We start from the raw sequence: 17,285 nt of genomic DNA, 5'->3' as shown, positions 1-17,285 counted from the left end.
CTGAGCAGGCACTGACTGTAGCAAAGGGGCTAAAAGCTATCCTCTGTCCAGCAATGAAGAAGGCATACCTGTGTGGTTGAGAGCACTGCAAGTGTCCTAATATCTGTACCAGTCAACTCACTTGCTGTACTGAGGGAATACAGTACAGAGTATTCTTAGATACTGTATGTTGAGATTGGGAGATCAGCAATATCCACTTGCTACATGAACCCTAATGTAGTATCTAAAAATAGTGCAGGAATTTAAAAGAAATACAACAATACAAAACATTCCTTGGGAGACACTTGCAAAATTTAAAAAAAGGTGATTCAAGGGAATCAAATAAATTTAATGATGAGAGGAATATCTTGATCAAATTTTAGGAAATGTTGAAATGATTAACAAATCTGGAACTGAGGCTCAGTATCAAACACCATTGCATACTTTTCAGCTTTTGCAAACTCCATTTTTGTTTACTGTTGTGACCACCTAGGAGTCATTAGGTTATGAAGGCTGATATTAGAAGATGCATATCTTGAATTAAAACACAAATAAGCTTCATTTATTGGACTGTGCTTTCTTGGTTTTAGAATTTTCAGAGGTATGAACATTAAGAAATCTTGATAGAGTATTGCCATAAAATTAAATTGTTTTGGTCTATCATTTTTTTCTGTGGGAAAATGCAGGTAAATTGAGGATATCACACAGGATAATCCTTAGCATGTGGCCAGAGAAACGTGATCCTATAAGCTAAACTTCATCAGCACAGGGCAACATTATTTTCTCCCAAACATTTGGTGAATAAATCATGTTTTGTCTGATTTTTATTTAGTTCAGAAGGGAACTTTTTAATGTAATTTGTGAGAGCATATGAAAGATATTTGAGAAGAACCAAAATTTGTTAAATAGTAGTCTTATCTGTTCATCCAGGGAGAACCCTGATTGCTATAGAGAAAATGTGGAGAATAAGGGATTCTTATGGTTGTCAGTCAACAGATCCTCTACTTCTGTGCAGGGTTAATAATGTTTATTAGCTGAATTGCTATGAAGGTAAATTTACATGTTAACAAAGAAGCCCCAACCGAATTAAAGAATTATATCACAAAAATCACTACAATAGGACAGTGGGAAAAATTGTGCATTTTCTACCACTTAATTTGGCCAAAACAAATAATACAAATTGTATATGTGCATGCTAAGCACATATAAAAGCACATATATTGTGATGAAGGCAATTTAAATTGTTAATAATCACAGTTTTGGCAGAAGCTAGCAAAGGTTAGCTAGTATATATTTTGAAAACTGACAATAAATCCAGTGTTTCCCTTTAGGACTTGTAGTTGTAGGGCACCTAATTGGAACAGTTGGGCATGGTGACGTTTTTGTTTGCATAATTGATTACAAACTCAACTCATAAAATTTAATCTAAGTGTTCTGAAATGGCACAGTGAGCTTTTAAGGTACACTCAAGGTTTGATTTTAAATATTGGTGAATTTTATATTAAATAAAAGGAAGTTTTATTAATTATCATTGTTTGGATTGTACATTTTCATGTTGGAAATCTGCCTCTGACGTATCACCTCAATTTGGACCTTGCAAATATGTACTGAGAACTAAATTCATTCAAATATCTGAAAATCTAGATGATTAATCCTATTTGTAAATAACATAGATAAAACTATCTAGCCATCATTTCAACCATAAACTTTGCGCCATAAAAAACTTATATTTCTACAAGAGATGTCTTATATGGCCATAATAGCGTTTGTGAAAAGATATATAAAACATAAAGATTTCATGAAACACACTGTGAATAAAGGGTGACACAAACAAATTGTATTTTTTTTTCTTCTCCAGAGACACCAAGTTGATGCATTATATTCAGATGATAGGGGTTCAGGACCTCAAATTATATATATATATATATATATATATATATATATATATATATATATATATTCCAATTGACAAAGTCTCTTGACTCTGGAAGAGAGTTAAGAATCACCATTATAATCTGTTTACACACATTTCTTAAAAAAAAAAAAAAAAAGGGGGGGGGGGGGGGGGATAGTGCTATATACACCTCAGAGTCCAGGCTCTAAAACTAACAGGCTAAACAGTATCTTCTGATGCTACTTTTCAAATGGGCAACAATTCTTTACATTCAATCAAAAAATGGACATACCACCAAGATATTTTAACGTTAACTCATCCGATAACTTTTTGTTCATAATCCTATCAGATTACTTTCTTATTCCCACAGAGAAACTAGGTCCATAAACAGTTCGTAGCAGCAGTAACCAAGGGTCAAGTTAGTGTGATAAGTTGTGTAATCTAATTTATGTTTACAAACATCTGCACGCCAAATACAACCAGCACTTGTGAACCGCAGGAGACCACAGGTGTGCTGGCTGTCTAAATAAGGCGAATTCAAAAAACTTCGTACATGGTTTTCCTTTTTTTTTTCTTTTTTACGACACGTACGCGGGAGAAAATTATGAAGAAACGAGATGCACTGGTGTAAACGACTAACAGTAGCAAAAATGCTTAATATTTAAGTTCATCATCCACCTTCTCGTCCTAAGCGAGGCATGCGTAGATTGCCGCTGGCACAGAAAACTACAAACCACGCCCGACCAGACGACCTCGTATATGCTGAGACAGAGTGGTCCTTATCCACCCGAGCTGGGTGGGGTTTTCATAGTAGCTTTCGTTTTGTTTGTTTTTTTTGACTGCCTACCTTAGGTTTTATCGGAAGCTGGTTGCTTTGGGATAAAAAGAATCAATTGACATTTGTCATCAATTTACTATAAAGAGGAGTGTGGACCATTTTACCAAGTGCCAGGTAACAATGCCTTGATACATGGGATTATTTAGCAGACTGGCTAGCTGCTCAACTTCCTGTAGTTATCCGTTTCACTCTTATCTTCAGGTAACGTTAGTCGATAGTTAGCTAAAATAGCTCGACAAGCTTGTCTGGGTTGTCTGGGTTGTCTGGGTTGAAACTGACCTTAATACCGCAGCTAGCAAGTTAGATTACAAGATAAGATGGAAAACGTCTATCCAGGCTATCTAGCGAGTTAGTGTTAGATAGTACTGAGCTTTCCTACCGATGAGTTGTAAGCGGTGGAAGTAAAAGCTGTTGGCAATGTTGGCTAAATAGGTTAGCCTAATTTACGACGGCATTATACACAACCCAACTTGTTTAACTAAATTGATAGAAAAAGAGGTTTGGCTAAATATGTGGCTGGTCGCAAATATGAAAAGAAATATAACTATACTTGAAATTCAGATGGATTTGACGCATAGCACCCGAGCAGGTAACTTGGTTATCTAATCTAGTTAACTAGCTAGCGTGTCTGCATTTCATTGCTCAGTACTGATATTAACAAGTATCGGTATACTTGATAAATGTTATCTAATCCTAACTCAATTTCAGTTAATTTATCCCTGCACAAATGCTGAATTGTAACTAGATGTAAAATACAAAAGCACACAGTAGTTTAATTTAGGATAGCTTGTCAAGCGAGGGTGTCTGTGTGTTTGTGTTCGGGCTTGTTATATTTTTAATTAAAACTGGTGAATTATTATTACCATTGTCCCCAGAACAGTAAACGAACAAGGTTGTACAGACATAGCAGACCTAGTACTGAGACATCCTCTGCATGAGTAGAAGCATGTCTAAGATACTACTAACGTGGGGTCTGTCTAGCATATAATTACAATGACCGCTTTTCTCTCGAGCTCACACAAAAGTATTCTTTTTCGCTTTTTTTTCTTCTCTAACACGAGCCCTCGGCTAGTAACATACATACATACACACACACATATATATAATGAAATATTTTTTATTCTAATAAGTAGTTTGCGCTGGAGTTTATATTTTTTGCAGAGGTGTTCTGAGGAATGAATGGACAGTTGGGATTTTCCTTTTTATGGTCTTCTTGAACATTATTATTCATTGTACTGGTGATTTAGGCGACTGGTGGTTTAGGTGAAATACAATTTTTTATGCTTGTGGTGTACTTCATCTTCAGGTTCAGAGACTGCAAATATTAGGAGCACTATGCTGTTCATAAACTTGATGTTCTTAGATAAGAGTGAAGCTTAGCAGTTTGCTGCTGCTGTGATCTCTGTTCTGATATACACCAATTTAATGAGCCCTTGTGAATAGGACTTTGTGCTAAAAAATTGACAAACTCAAAAAACAAAGTTGATGTATGTGACAAACACGGTGATCTGAGAGTCTCAACATGCATGAGATCTCTGTGCTTTTTTTGACAAATCTTTTACTGCTTTGGCTTTTTCTGTGTGAAGAACTGAAACGAATAGAATGACCTACTTGGAATAGTGCATTCTGTTATAAACAGAGTGAATAAGTGTTTTGCAGCATGCATATCCCCATGTCCTATGACTTACCTACAGTGTCTGTTAAAATTGTTGTCTCTTTCCCTTCAAACTGAGTGTCTAGAACATTACATTTAACATATTGTAAGGTTTATAAATTCCCATGAGGTTTATTGAAATAAATTGTTACATAAATTTCCTTTGTGTGGTCGGAAATGCCATGCACTTGCCAAACTTGCCAAATAACTACTTAAGAAAACATTGCACAGTTGTACTAGATACCAAAGTAATAGGATCATCAGATAGGAAAGAGGTCATATTTTAAACTGGCTATTCTAAACCTTAAGAGCTCACTAAAGTAAAACGAATCTAAATCAGTTCATTACAGCTCTCGGCCATTTTTGTAATGATAATTCTGCATTCTGTTGATTTCACATTCACTGGGCTGCAAAACTAAAGACCAAGACACCATTGATTGTCTTCGGTATCACTGTTCATCACTGGCTTCTCTGAAAATAATCACATAACCTATGCTATTTTCTCTTTTCTATTTTTAGACATATATTTTTAGACATATCTGATCCTTTAAAAGGTGATGTAGGCTACTCCCCAAATCTTAATTCTTTTAAACTTAAATATTCCTAACGTTTGTCTTTTTTCTATTTCTCTGTATGCTGTATAATTTCACATTTTAACTTACAACCGGTGTTATCTGAAGTTTATATTTTTCTCCGGTGTTGTGGAAAGACTTATTTGAAGAGCGGGAGAGCTGTCCCTCTCATTATAATCTACTCCACCATAGCCTGGTAAAAAGCTGAGGCAGAAACAACAATAGGAGGACATCTAAGAGAATAAAGCAGAGGAATTCTTTGTGGGTAGCAAGTCTGGACTTGAGCAAGAAAGGTGGAGGTAAAGTAGATGACTTTGGTTGATAGATCTGTGGCATAAAGGTTTTGTACTTTATTTATTATCTTTTTGCACACATCACTGATTCAGAAACAGCAGTTTCAATGAGAGCTTGCTGGTGTTGGCTTGTGTTGTGTATCCGATGCTTGTGATTTGCCATTAAGCCACATCTTGGCAGGTGAAGGGTTGGTTGTTGGGCCAGCATCTCTGCTGAGCCTCACTTCATTCAACTAAAATTTTTGAGAACTAATGATTCATTATTACTGTTTCATAATACTGTTTTGGTGTTCCCTACTGTTGCAAAATCTAAAATGCAACTTTTATATTGCTTTTTTACGTGTTAAAGATTTTTCTGTCTTGTTATGTGGGAAATCCAAAATTGTCATTCATCATAAGCTTCTTGTAATATTCCTTGGATTGCATTGTTGCATTGTAAATAACACCCTTATTCTCCTCTTTTAGAATGGGGGCATATGACGAAAAGAAAGAGACATGTGGGACCGTTTGCCTGAAATACCTCCTGTTCACTTTTAACTTCCTGTTTTGGGTAAGGCTTGTTCTGCCACGTGTGTATGGGTGTCTGGTTCTACTCTGTGAGTTGCTGAATTTATTTCGAAGACTGAAAATCTAAATTCAGTACATATAAATAAATAAAATAAAGGTGTTAATGACCATTTAGCAATAAAACATCCCATGCTCAATATGATTTGTAAATTTATTGTACAAAAAAACTACTTTTGGTATATTAGGGGTATAAAAATTCATCGAAATGATTCGGAAACTGGCTTTAACATTAAAAATGCAAGTACACTGATCTACAGACCCCTGGATCATTGTAAATATACCATGAACCAGTTGATGGTCCCATTGTAAACTTAAAAATTTGTTGACTGAAGCTTTGCAGCTAATTCTACTTTAGTATAAACTAAGCTGTGGAAGACCCACTGATCTATCTTTAACAAGTCATGTTACTTACAAAATTATAATCACCTCTCTTTAACTATTCAATCTGTACTGCATCTCATGTCAACTTTATGTGAGTAATGTTACCGTGGAATGTTCCATGATGATGACACAGTTTACGGTGGAAAATTAAAAATCTAAAGTTTGCAAGACAAGATTTTATAAGAAGGAAGGAAAACTGAACAAATGTCTGACTATTTGTAAGGTGTGTAGAACAGTGATTAAGTACAGTGGTTGCATAACAAATCTTACTTCTCCCCTGGTGAGACAGCATGGTGAAACTTACATGGGCAGCAAAGGATTTGCGGATGCTAGTACAGCTAGCACTAGCAAGAATATGCAAGATATAAACAAGGATATTAAACACTTTTCAGCCACAACCTAGCCACAGCTCGGTGAGGTCTAAGGCAGTTAATGGCATCTGTAGCCCATTTTATTTCTTTATTTCTAAGGACTTACAACCTTGGTGTACTTGAGTGTTAGTTTTTGTGACAGTAAATATCTGAGCCGAACTACAAGATATCAAGTAGACAGCATTTCATTTTGGAGCTGCAAGATGCAAATTTTGCCACACTCATGTCAAGGGAACTCAGAAAAGAGGAAGTGGTGGTTACGCTTAATGAGGATGAAATCTGCAATGCTGAAGATGTCGTCAAGCTGATGGCACTTGTGACCACTATCATGTGTGAAGACAAGCAGCCCACAATTTCAGTGATTGCCCTGCCAAACTACAAAAGCACTAGTAGGCATCTGATGAAGACAGCATTCATTTAAGAGCTGAAGGTATTTGAGAATGACTTTGAGAAGGGTACATACATCTCCATGACCTCTACATTGCATCCGCTCTTGACCCTTGCTTCAAAACATCACTCCTGAGTGACCATGATGCTGAGAAGATGTTCACAAATGTCCACTGAAGCTGAAGCAGAACAAGATAAAACCCCAACAAACACACTGTTATTCACTTAACAGAAAATAAATTATTACTCTGCTTTCTAACAGTTACTAACCATCTGCTTTTTCACATATTGCTGTCACTGGCTGTATTCTGTGATTACTGTTACTACACTTTATTATCATTACCTGCTGAGAGTATGTACTGAATTGAACTATACTGAACACTGTTTACTGCCTACTGACAGTATACACTGGATGTAACCATACTGCACTGATTCCTACTAGTTAATCCAACATTTGAGTCAATGGTAAACATTGATTGTTAATCAAAGCTGTGATTTTTATATGTTGATTATTACAAGAAAGCAGAGGATACAGATTTTCAGGGACATTAGTTCAGATGCAGACAGATTCTGCTCAGAGAGACTGATCATGGGGATTCAGACAACAGTATAGATAGTCCCCCAGATCCAGGGGGAAAAAGTGCTTTTTATTCACTAATGTATAAACAGGTTAAGATTCTCAGGTAATAGTAAAGTGAGAGAAAACCCCTCAATAGTCACAACAATCAGTAATGCACAGTGATTTAGTATTTCATATGACAACCTTTCTCATAGCACTGGACCAGCTGTTTGGAGAAGTCCTCAAAGTGAGAGTGGCAGCAAGACATTCAAGGGTGAAGGCCAGTTAGGAGGTCTTGAGGTACAGACAGTGGAATCCTTTTCCCCTGAATGACAACCCACTACAATGGTGGAAAACATGGGTGAATCTACCATTGCTGTCATCACTTGCAAAAAGTAAAAAATAAAACAATTAAAAAATGAGTCTGTGTACCAGACACCAGTGTGGCATAAGAGTTTTCAGCACTGCAGGAGATGCAGCACAAGTTCAAGCATACATGAAGTCCTCCCTGGTGAGGTATAAACAGATTAAGATTCATATTTTGCAACAGTATGTTTAGGTGAAATATGTGTGAGTGTGTGTGAGAGAGTGCAAGGATACATAAATGAATACTTTTTCTAACGGGAGTAACTACAAAGCAAAAATGAGTGAAAATGGGATAATGTAGTTATTCTGTTTTCAATGTCTGTGGTAGCTTTGCATTGTTTATAGTACTAAAGAGTTAATACTGCATTCACACTATCAGGTAAATGCATGGCAGTCTTAAAAAATAGAAATTTGTACAGTAGTGCTTGCTATAACTACTGTTTGCTGGTTTATTTTATCCTGTACTGTTTTTTCAGTGCAATGTTGCACTAGTATTACTGTTGTTGCCTTCTCTTGAGTCTGCATGGCTTGACTGAAGCACTTATGAAATGAGAAAATGGATGACTTTGAAATTCATTATTATTATTATTATTATTATTATTATTATTATATCAACAGAATGCTCTTCCAGCTGAGCTGATAAACAACTGTCTAGTAGAATGTTTTTCCATCTTCATTTTGTTTTTCATTTTCTAGTTTCCTTCGTGCCTGTAGTGAAAATGTATTAGTAATTTAGTTTGCAGTGTTAGAGGGGCTTTGCAAAGTTATTTATTTGCAATGTACTGAATGGCTAAGATTTCTGTGTTTTATAATTTTTTTTTTTCATTTTATTTTCATAAAGTGAAACTTTGTTCATACAGCAAGTTTTTTTTTTTGTTTGTTTTTTTCCTGTCCAACTGTGTCTCCTGGAAAAGTAATAAGCACAATGTGGAATTATAAATTTGTCTTCCATTTTTTCCTGTGCCATAAAGTAACAATACTTTGATCACATTGATCTATTTGCAGGTAACCAATACCAGTTTTGTAGAATTTACTTATTTTAATTTGTACTGGAAAATTAACATTTACATTAAACACATATTAAGAACTGTATTAGAGTGCATCTTGTTGAATCAAATCACACTGAATCATTCCTTGTAAAAATATATCGTCCCTGGAATGTATCGGCCATGTATCTAGATGCATATCAGATCGTCTCATAAGATAGGTAGACACGCACCCATAGAGTATACATTTAGAGACTGTTGCAGTGCTGATATGCAAAATTTGTGTATTCTCTAGCACTTTATCAGTGGTAAATATCGTAAGTGTTCAGTATTTTTAGTTGTCTGACCATGCTTGACTCTGCATTGACATTGACACGCACAAAAATCTCAGCAGCATGGCTTTGCCTGATATATTTGTGCCCCCTTGACATCCAGACCCATGTCATTGCAATGACCATTTTATTGTTGTGCCAAGAATAGCCCTCCATAGAAATGATATCTGTACAGCTGTGGTACTCTGGCCAGAAACCAGCCTGTTATTTGCATGTGAGAGGGTGTCTGGCACACTGTGCATGGAACTGGAAAAGCTACCACCTGTAATTTTACACCTATAAAATGTATGAATAATGCATTTATATTTCCATTTACATTTGTATCATTTAGCAAATCATCTTATCCAGAATGAGTTATAGAAGTGCTTTATTGTCCAAACTGGAAAATGTATTCTTAACTAGTACAAATGGCTAGTGAATATAGTTCTCTCTTGTAAGAATGACATTGATTTACATAACATTGACAAAGCATAAATATTAGCATAAATTGGTGACTTTTTAGGCGCTTAACTGTTGATGTAAATATTGGCTTTTTTTCCTGGCCTTAAAAATTGTGTTTCTTCTCTTAGCTGGCAGGAGGTGTTGTGATGGCTGTAGGGATATGGACACTAACAGAAAAGAGTGACTACATCAGCCTGCTTTCCTCCAGGATCTATGCTGTGTCTGCCTATATCCTCATTTTGGCAGGGGTCATTGTCATGGTTACCGGAGTTCTAGGCTGCTGTGCCACCTTCAAAGAGCGAAAACAACTTTTAAGAGTGGTGAGATACAAAAACCACACGTGAACATACATGTAGACTTCCTATCACCAGTGATGTAAGAGGAGAGAGAAATGCAGTATTATCAACAAACTGTGGCAGCTAGGTATCAGTGCTTGATCGGCCATCATCACATAATGAAGACTGTGCACGGTTTTCCTACAGGAAAACTGCTAATTGGTTAGTAAATAAGAACCCTTTTTTTGTGCCTGGGTCAGCATTCTTTGGCTGCACAATGGCATTTTTTTCAGTGCACATATATGGAATGTGGAGTATTCTTTTACATAATTTATAATACATAATTATAACGTAGTTATTTACATAGTTATAATAGTTATACATCTCAAGATCAGTTTTGCATTGTTAAGGTCATCCAACCAGTGCTGTGTAATGGTGTAAGTGCAAGATGAAGTTAATTGATTCAATTAACATTCCATTATTTTTCTATAACTACTCTAAAGTGTATGTAAATAAATGTGTGGTTGCTATGGTGTAGTGGATAATAATGCTGCCTCTCCTGTGGGGTTCAATCCCCATCTGGGCAAGTGCTCTATGCTCTACCAGTAAAAGACCTTGGGCAAGACTCCTAATGCTACACTTGCCCACCTCTCTAACATGACAGAACATTGTATGACACTGAATAAGAGCGCATCTATTTCACTTTAATGCATCATCATTCCTATAATTAGAAAGGAGGGATGAATTTATTCCCTCTGGTTGATTAGCTTCCTTGGTGAAGTTATGACAGAACCTAGGACAAGGATCCTTTGTTTTAGGGTAAACTGCATATTTTTGTCATACCCAGAGACTCATGAAGACTGTTTGGGGAGATGGGATAAGTGGGTAGACAAAGTGTAGATCTTCATAAGTAGTAGAATGTAGTTCTGAAATTTATTTATAAATGTAGTAAAAGTGTATTGTATTGTGGTTGTTCTCTCCCCCCCCCCCCGTTTTAGTTAAATTCTAAACATATTTGATAATCCATTTTTAGATAAAGACTATTGTACGTTGATGGTCAAATCTTTTAGTTGTCTCTCTTTCCAATTACAGTTATCTCATTCTAGGCACAAACTGTTTTTTGGTTCCATTATAACCTGGTAGTGCAGATCTAAACAAAGCATCCAGAGGTGTTAAATGTGGTTGTTTGATACTGATCCTTTCATTCAATCACTTTTGTTCTTAATTTACTCACTGTGTCATTAAACAGTACATAAATAGATAAACCTTCACTGTAGTCTATATTAAGAAGGACTTTTGCTTTCAAAATACCTTTTGGAAGGGTACAGTTTGGTTAACCACATCAAACGCTTGATTCTGTTATATACTATCAGTTTTGGCTTCATGTTATTGCAGACAAGTCCTCTTTTTTCCTTGCAGTATTTTCAGTGAACAGCTTGAGCTCAGTGGTGAGGTTATGGGTGTGCCTCTATCTCTCTCTCGCTCAGTGCCTTCATTAAAATGGTGCGGGTGGGGCAGAGGGGATGCCGGGAAGGGCAGGTTCAGGCAGGTAGAAATATGTGTGCCTCCATCCTAGCATCAAAGATCCCTCCAAGATGTGCTTGCCTTTCACAGAGAGGACGAGCCATTTATGCTCTGCACATTCATATGGTTGGGACAGATGAGGGCATGAAGTAGTCTGCTGGTTACTATGCAACAAATATTTAAGTGCAAATAGGTCGTTTGTTATTGCCAGCCCATTAATATGGTCCTGTTTACTTTAGGCCTTTCACATTAACTTTTATATGCAAAACCATTTGCTTTGAGTACTTTAAACAGTAGCTCACTCAAATCAATCAAGGTGGTTGGCTGAAATCAATCATTTTTAAATTTGTAAGAATAAGTTAAATGAATCGATGAATTCGACAGAGTGATATTTGGTCACATTTGCTTCCATTTTGGTCACATTTGCTTCCATATTTCATGGATCTTGGTATGACAACATTTTTTTACCACTGTTACATTACAGTACTCTCATTTGTTTTTGTTTTTTTGTACATTTATGCTCTTTTTTTATTTGGCTCTTATAGTACTTTGTCCTACTGCTGTGTATTTTTCTTCTGGAGATCCTGGCTGGAGTATTGGCCTACATCTACTATCAGCAGGTAAAATCTGTTCTTCCAAAGGGGGGGGGGGGGCTATATGATATGGACAAAAAAAATCATACCTCTATATTTATTCTATATACCTTGATAACAGTAAGAATATGACTATGTTTTTTGCACTTATATTTAAAAACAGTTTGCATGTTTTTAAATATAGTTTAATTATTTTATAACATATGGATTTGGAAAATGTAGTTGCTTTTAAAAATGTTTTACTAAGCACAGTGTCAGGGAATGCACTGTGTTATTTTACAATATGTGGGCTACATCAAAATGAGCTAAATTTACCCAGTCCAGTCCTCTTCCTTTAGCTGTAAAAAAAAATGCCGACCAAATAATTACAAAAGGCTGTGACACAGCTGATGCCATCACCACCTTTCACTAGGTTTTGTACATAAAACATACACAAAAGCTACAAATAAACATATATTTGTTAAAAAAAAAACCTTACAAGTATAAATGTGTAGAAAATTAAAAACAATACATATATGTAACATTTTGGCATATTTGCCAACACAGCCTGCTTCTAATAATCATTTAGCATTACGTTTGTAAAATTTCTAGTAATCATCTAGCATTATATTTAGAATATATGGAACTGAGCAGTCCAGAATTAAGTTTGTGGTAAAAGAGAAACTTCTCTGCTTGCTTGAGTGATTTATTTTTGGTCAGTATATGTTATGGAGAATCAGTAAGGTGTTCTTTGGTAACAAAGCTATACAAGACGTTTAAGCCAATGCACTCATATATTGTACTCAGATTTTATTTTTTTTAATTGCCTTTATTTTTATGGCAAACCCATATAGGAAAGTTTGAAAGAGGAGACTGGACAGATCAGAGAAAGCTGCCCATGAGTAGCAGCCCATGCCGTTATCAGTGTTGCAGGCTAACAAAGAAAGGTGTATTTAAGCCTTCTGGCCAACAGGTGATGCTCTTTCACCTTCTAAATTTGTGTTAACAGCCAATCACAACAGTAGGAGTTTGAATAATGTGCAATATGTAAATGAGATGTGCTTGTATTCTTGTTGAGATTTGAAGAAATGTCATATTAATGCTTCATTTTCTTTTCCTATGAAGTAGTTCCATTGAATTTCCCAAGCAGTTTTTTTAACTATCCAACAAAATTTGATTTGACCCATTTGGCTGATTAAATCATTATTCCATTTTATTTCTATAGTACCTTTTCCAGACCCAAGGTCACTTTAGAAAAACAATTACACAATGTTAATAAGGAGGAAGAGTACACAAGAAATTATTGCATTTTAAGTTCATTTTTAAAAGATGAGAGATTTGTTTTTAAAATATGAAAGACTTGTACAGTCATAGAGATATTGTGGAAGGACATTTCAAAGTTATGGGGCAGTAGCTCTATTTGATCTTATTCCCCCCTTGAGAGTGTGTTTTGGATCTAGTGTTTTAAACAGTGTAATATATGCAACTCTCTTGGATAGTTTAATATATGCAGTGGAAAGCAGAGAGGTAGGAACGAGGAAGAACTTTCAATGTTGTTTGCATGTAGTTCCAAGAAGCCAGTGTTATTGGAAGATAACAAGAGTATGTGTAGTTTTCTGTGTGTGATTAATTGGCTGAGCTGCTGAATGCTGGATTTATGCAGTCAATGAAAGGATTTAGGAGCAAGAAAATCCAGTAGTCTGGTACCATATTCTAGGTAAGATGTGATAAAGGCATGGTCTAGAATTTCTCAGTCATACAAACAGAGAGGGACATGTAATAGTACTCAGGTGGACACACATAACTACCTTTAGTTAAGGAAGTATTTTGTGTTAGGAAGAGTAGAGAGTCAAAGATAAATCCCAGGTTACTAACTGTATAAGGAGGTAATGCATGTTGGGAAGGAGAGTGTAGAGTCAAAGATAACTTTCATGTTACAAATGCAATTTCAAGCGAGAACTGTAACATCTAAAGCAAGAGTGCTGACCAGGCTGAACAGGGTCAGAGATTCCTAGATTGGAGTAATGACGACAGTAGAACAGCGTAATTAACTGTGTTGAAAGCAGCACTAAGATTGTGAAGGAGTAGAATAGAAGCAGAGTTGGGAGACTGAGATGATAATTGGATACTCTTAAGGTTTCTGTGTTGTGTTGTTAAATTAAAATTTGGTTCATGTTTTTCCTGCTTTTGATTCATGTTTTTCCCCTTTCATATGAAGTAGTTCCATTTAGTTTTCCAAGCAGATAAAAATAAAAATAATTGTTTGTATTTTCTAATTTTGAAATTTTGAAATTGATTCTGGTTTTATTTAATCTTACAAATTATTCTAGTTGAGTGAGGAGTTGAAGAATAATTTGAAAAATACTATGGTGCAACATTATCATCAACCTAACCAGGACCATGTCACCAAGGCTGTGGATAAACTACAGCAAGAGGTAAAATTTAATATAGCATGAAGCTGAACTATATTTCATGTAAATTAATTCGGCAACAATGTGCTGACAGTTGTATTAGAGCTTCACATGTCTTTCTTTCTCTGTCTTTTGTTTCTCTTAGTTTAAGTGCTGTGGCAGTAAGAACTTCTCAGAGTGGAGAGAAAGCCTTTGGATCCGCTCCAATGAAGCCACAGGCAGAAAGGTCCCAGACAGCTGCTGTAAGACCCCCACAGAGTACTGTGGCAAGAGAGACCACCCCTCCAATATTTATAAAGTAGAGGTGATGTTCATATTTTTTGTTCTTATTATCTTCAGTGATAGGTAGCATAGTATGTACATATGTATGCATTTATGTAAAAACAAAGCTTTGCCCAGGCGATGGCTACATGAAGTTAATAGAAGTACCATACAATGCTTGTATATGTCCCACAGATTCAGTCCAGCAGGGATCAGTAGTAGCGTTCCTAAGAACTTTAGCACCAAAAAAACCCCAAGTGGCATATAGTTGTTTTTTTTTGTTTTTTTTAAAGACAGATTGGATTATATGGTCTGTTGACCATTGACTATATGGGTGCTTATCTCTGAATTTTGTATCACACACAAACCTGATTTTAGATGTTTAGCAACGTCTGTTTACCTTCTTAGTGACTACAACTTGGTTTGGCCTTTTTAAGAGGTTGATATGTAGAACAGCATGCTGCTCTTACATGTAGCCAGTCTGTTTCAGTGGTGCTTCTTTATTAAGCCTTTGCGATAGACTCATTCTGAATTTTGTTAATAGGGCGGTTGCATCACTAAGCTAGAGAACTTCATCTTGGCCCACTTAAAGATCATCGGTGCTGTGGGTGTGGGAATTGCCAGTGTGCAGGTGGGACAAGCAGCATCTTGTTCTCAAACATCTATTCAAATGTCTTTGCGCTCACCCAGGTCTAATTTGGCGGAAAAAAAGATATGAAAAATTAGTAGCCAGGTTGTGATTGTCGTAATTCCTGTTCTTAATTTGGGAAGATTTCCTGGTCCATACGTATAACCCTTTTTCTTATCTTTATTTCAGATCGTGGGCATGATTTTCACTTGCTGTCTCTACAGGAATCTGAAAGCAGAACCATACTGATATTAATGAGTTGCAAGCAGGCCTCGAATATAATTTTATCAATCAATATTAGTTCACACTGAAAGAAGAGAAGGGTTCATTTGAGAGATTGCGGTGAAGAGAGATGCTGATACTAATGATAGCAGTCACATTTATTTACCACATCAACTTTGCAACCAACGTGCCTATTATGAAGTGAATCACTGTATGTTGTATACCTCTCTGTGTGGAGAAGAAGGGATCTTGAATTTATGACAGCCTTTAAATAACAACATTTGCATCAGTGTTTCTTTTAGTGACCATAGATGAAATCATATTTAAGTCATATTTAATGCAGGAATGTATTATATACATAGCTTAAGTGTCTTTTTTAAGAACTTCCAGTTGTTGCCAATGTTTTGTATGATTATTTTTATTGTGACACTGGTCTCTCTTTTTTTTTTTTTTTTTTTTTTTTTTTTTTTTTTTTTTTTTTACATTTTATAAAGTTAATCATCCTCATCTTGGTTTGTCTGCCTCATCTTGGTTTGTCAGAGTTTCCCACAGACAGATTATGCCTAGTGCTCAGACACCAACTCTGATAGTCACTAGTTTCATCCAAACTACATCAGAACCTAGAGGTTTTAATCAGGATTTTTTTTTAAATTGCAACTGTTAAAACATTTAATATAGAATAGTGAGCTTATTATTTTTAACGTACACAGCAAGAGTGCACTAATTTGTTGCAATTGTTTATAGCTGCTTTTCCCCCTAATATGTGTAATACCAGTAATAAACATCAATATTACAAGCTCTTTCGTACTTTCATTTAAATATTTAAATTAATCTAGCAGACCTTAGCAAAGGAGAACCTATGCAGTCTAGGCATTGTCACCTTGAGGAAGGTGGAGCAAGCCTAGATAATGGGCTTGAATTTCAGGGGTGGGGGGGACCTTCACTTGCCAATATTTATTTATTTATTTATTTTTTGCTCCAGAAAAATGTCAAGCCATGGTAAATTCTTCCAAGTGGCTCCTTTTGATTTTGGCTGTTTTCCTTTTTTTTACTATCCACTTGATGCCTCATAGCTTCAGTTATATTGAGGGTGGGACTCTGTTCTGCCTAGTAAGTCTTCAACCAGCCCTTAATTGTGTTTGAATTTATTATCATTAATGCAGCTTGAGGAGAGGTTTGTGAGTCAAACCTGTGTTCTTAACTCCCTCATGAGATATCTAATATAACTTTTTGGACAACACATACTTTTTAATGTTTGGAATTAATGTTTTATTTTGAGATCTTGCTAGATGTAGATAAACACTTCCTACTCAGCAGTGTAGCTTTGTGAGTGACATGATTCCTGCACACTGCTTTCAGTTGGTGATAGCAGTAGCAACTCCTGTGGCTCACCTAGTAAAGCTGGTGTAGCATGGTGCTGGTAAGTCCAGGGTCGGGTTTGATTCCCAAGGAGCACTTGTTTAGTCACACTGATAGTTATGTAAGCCGTTCTGGATAGGAGAGGTTGCCATAAAGGTGGATTTAATAATCTACATTCACATGGAGCTCACATGCCTTCTCACACTTCCTGTTTTATTTCACTTCTGGTCATCATTTGTAGGTTGACTATGGGTCTACTAGGAGAATAGATTTACCTGGACAGTAGACTGGCTAAAAGGGGCTTTGCATTTGCCACACATTTACATATGAAAATTTAAGTGCAAAGTTGCTTTTCAAATGTGATGAGATTATGGGGATCTTAAAGACACTAGACTTTTAATGTCCCATTTACA

The 17,285-nt window shown here is 36.0% G+C and overlaps 1 protein-coding gene across 2 annotated transcripts; it reads left to right on the top strand.

Moving 5' to 3' along the window:
* Positions 1 to 2,611: 2,611 nt before the first annotated feature.
* Positions 2,612 to 16,309, top strand: cd151l (CD151 antigen, like). Of its 2 annotated transcripts, XM_026999595.2 has the most exons (8): positions 2,614 to 2,825; positions 5,696 to 5,780; positions 9,749 to 9,940; positions 11,965 to 12,039; positions 14,322 to 14,426; positions 14,548 to 14,706; positions 15,208 to 15,294; positions 15,481 to 16,309. In XM_026999595.2, the coding sequence occupies exons 2-8, from the start codon at positions 5,697 to 5,699 to the stop codon at positions 15,538 to 15,540; spliced, it is 762 nt and encodes a 253-aa protein (XP_026855396.1). In that variant the 5' UTR covers positions 2,614 to 2,825; position 5,696; the 3' UTR covers positions 15,541 to 16,309. The 2 variants fall into 2 exon arrangements, with proteins under 2 accessions (XP_081572141.1, XP_026855396.1); XM_081716015.1 differs by lacking the exon at positions 15,208 to 15,294 and having other exon boundaries at positions 2,612 to 2,825.
* The last annotated feature ends 976 nt before the right edge of the window (positions 16,310 to 17,285 follow it).

This window comes from Electrophorus electricus, chromosome 6 (assembly GCF_041902795.1).
Source record: "Electrophorus electricus isolate QZ-2024a chromosome 6, ASM4190279v1, whole genome shotgun sequence".
NCBI classification, from domain to species: domain Eukaryota; kingdom Metazoa; phylum Chordata; class Actinopteri; order Gymnotiformes; family Gymnotidae; genus Electrophorus; species Electrophorus electricus.
Note: the sequence above shows the minus strand (reverse complement) of the source record. Positions and strands in the feature narration are given on the sequence as shown.

What these genes read in the sequence shown, in the direction of transcription:
- cd151l (XM_026999595.2), top strand. Translation starts at nt 5,697, where the DNA reads ATGGGGGCATATGACGAAAAGAAAGAGACATGTGGGACCGTTTGCCTG. An exon ending in CCAATATTTATAAAGTAGAG is followed by an intron (nt 14,707 to 15,207) that starts GTGATGTTCATA and finishes TTTTGTTAATAG; the next exon opens with GGCGGTTGCATCACTAAGCT. An exon ending in TGGGAATTGCCAGTGTGCAG is followed by an intron (nt 15,295 to 15,480) that starts GTGGGACAAGCA and finishes TCTTTATTTCAG; the next exon opens with ATCGTGGGCATGATTTTCAC.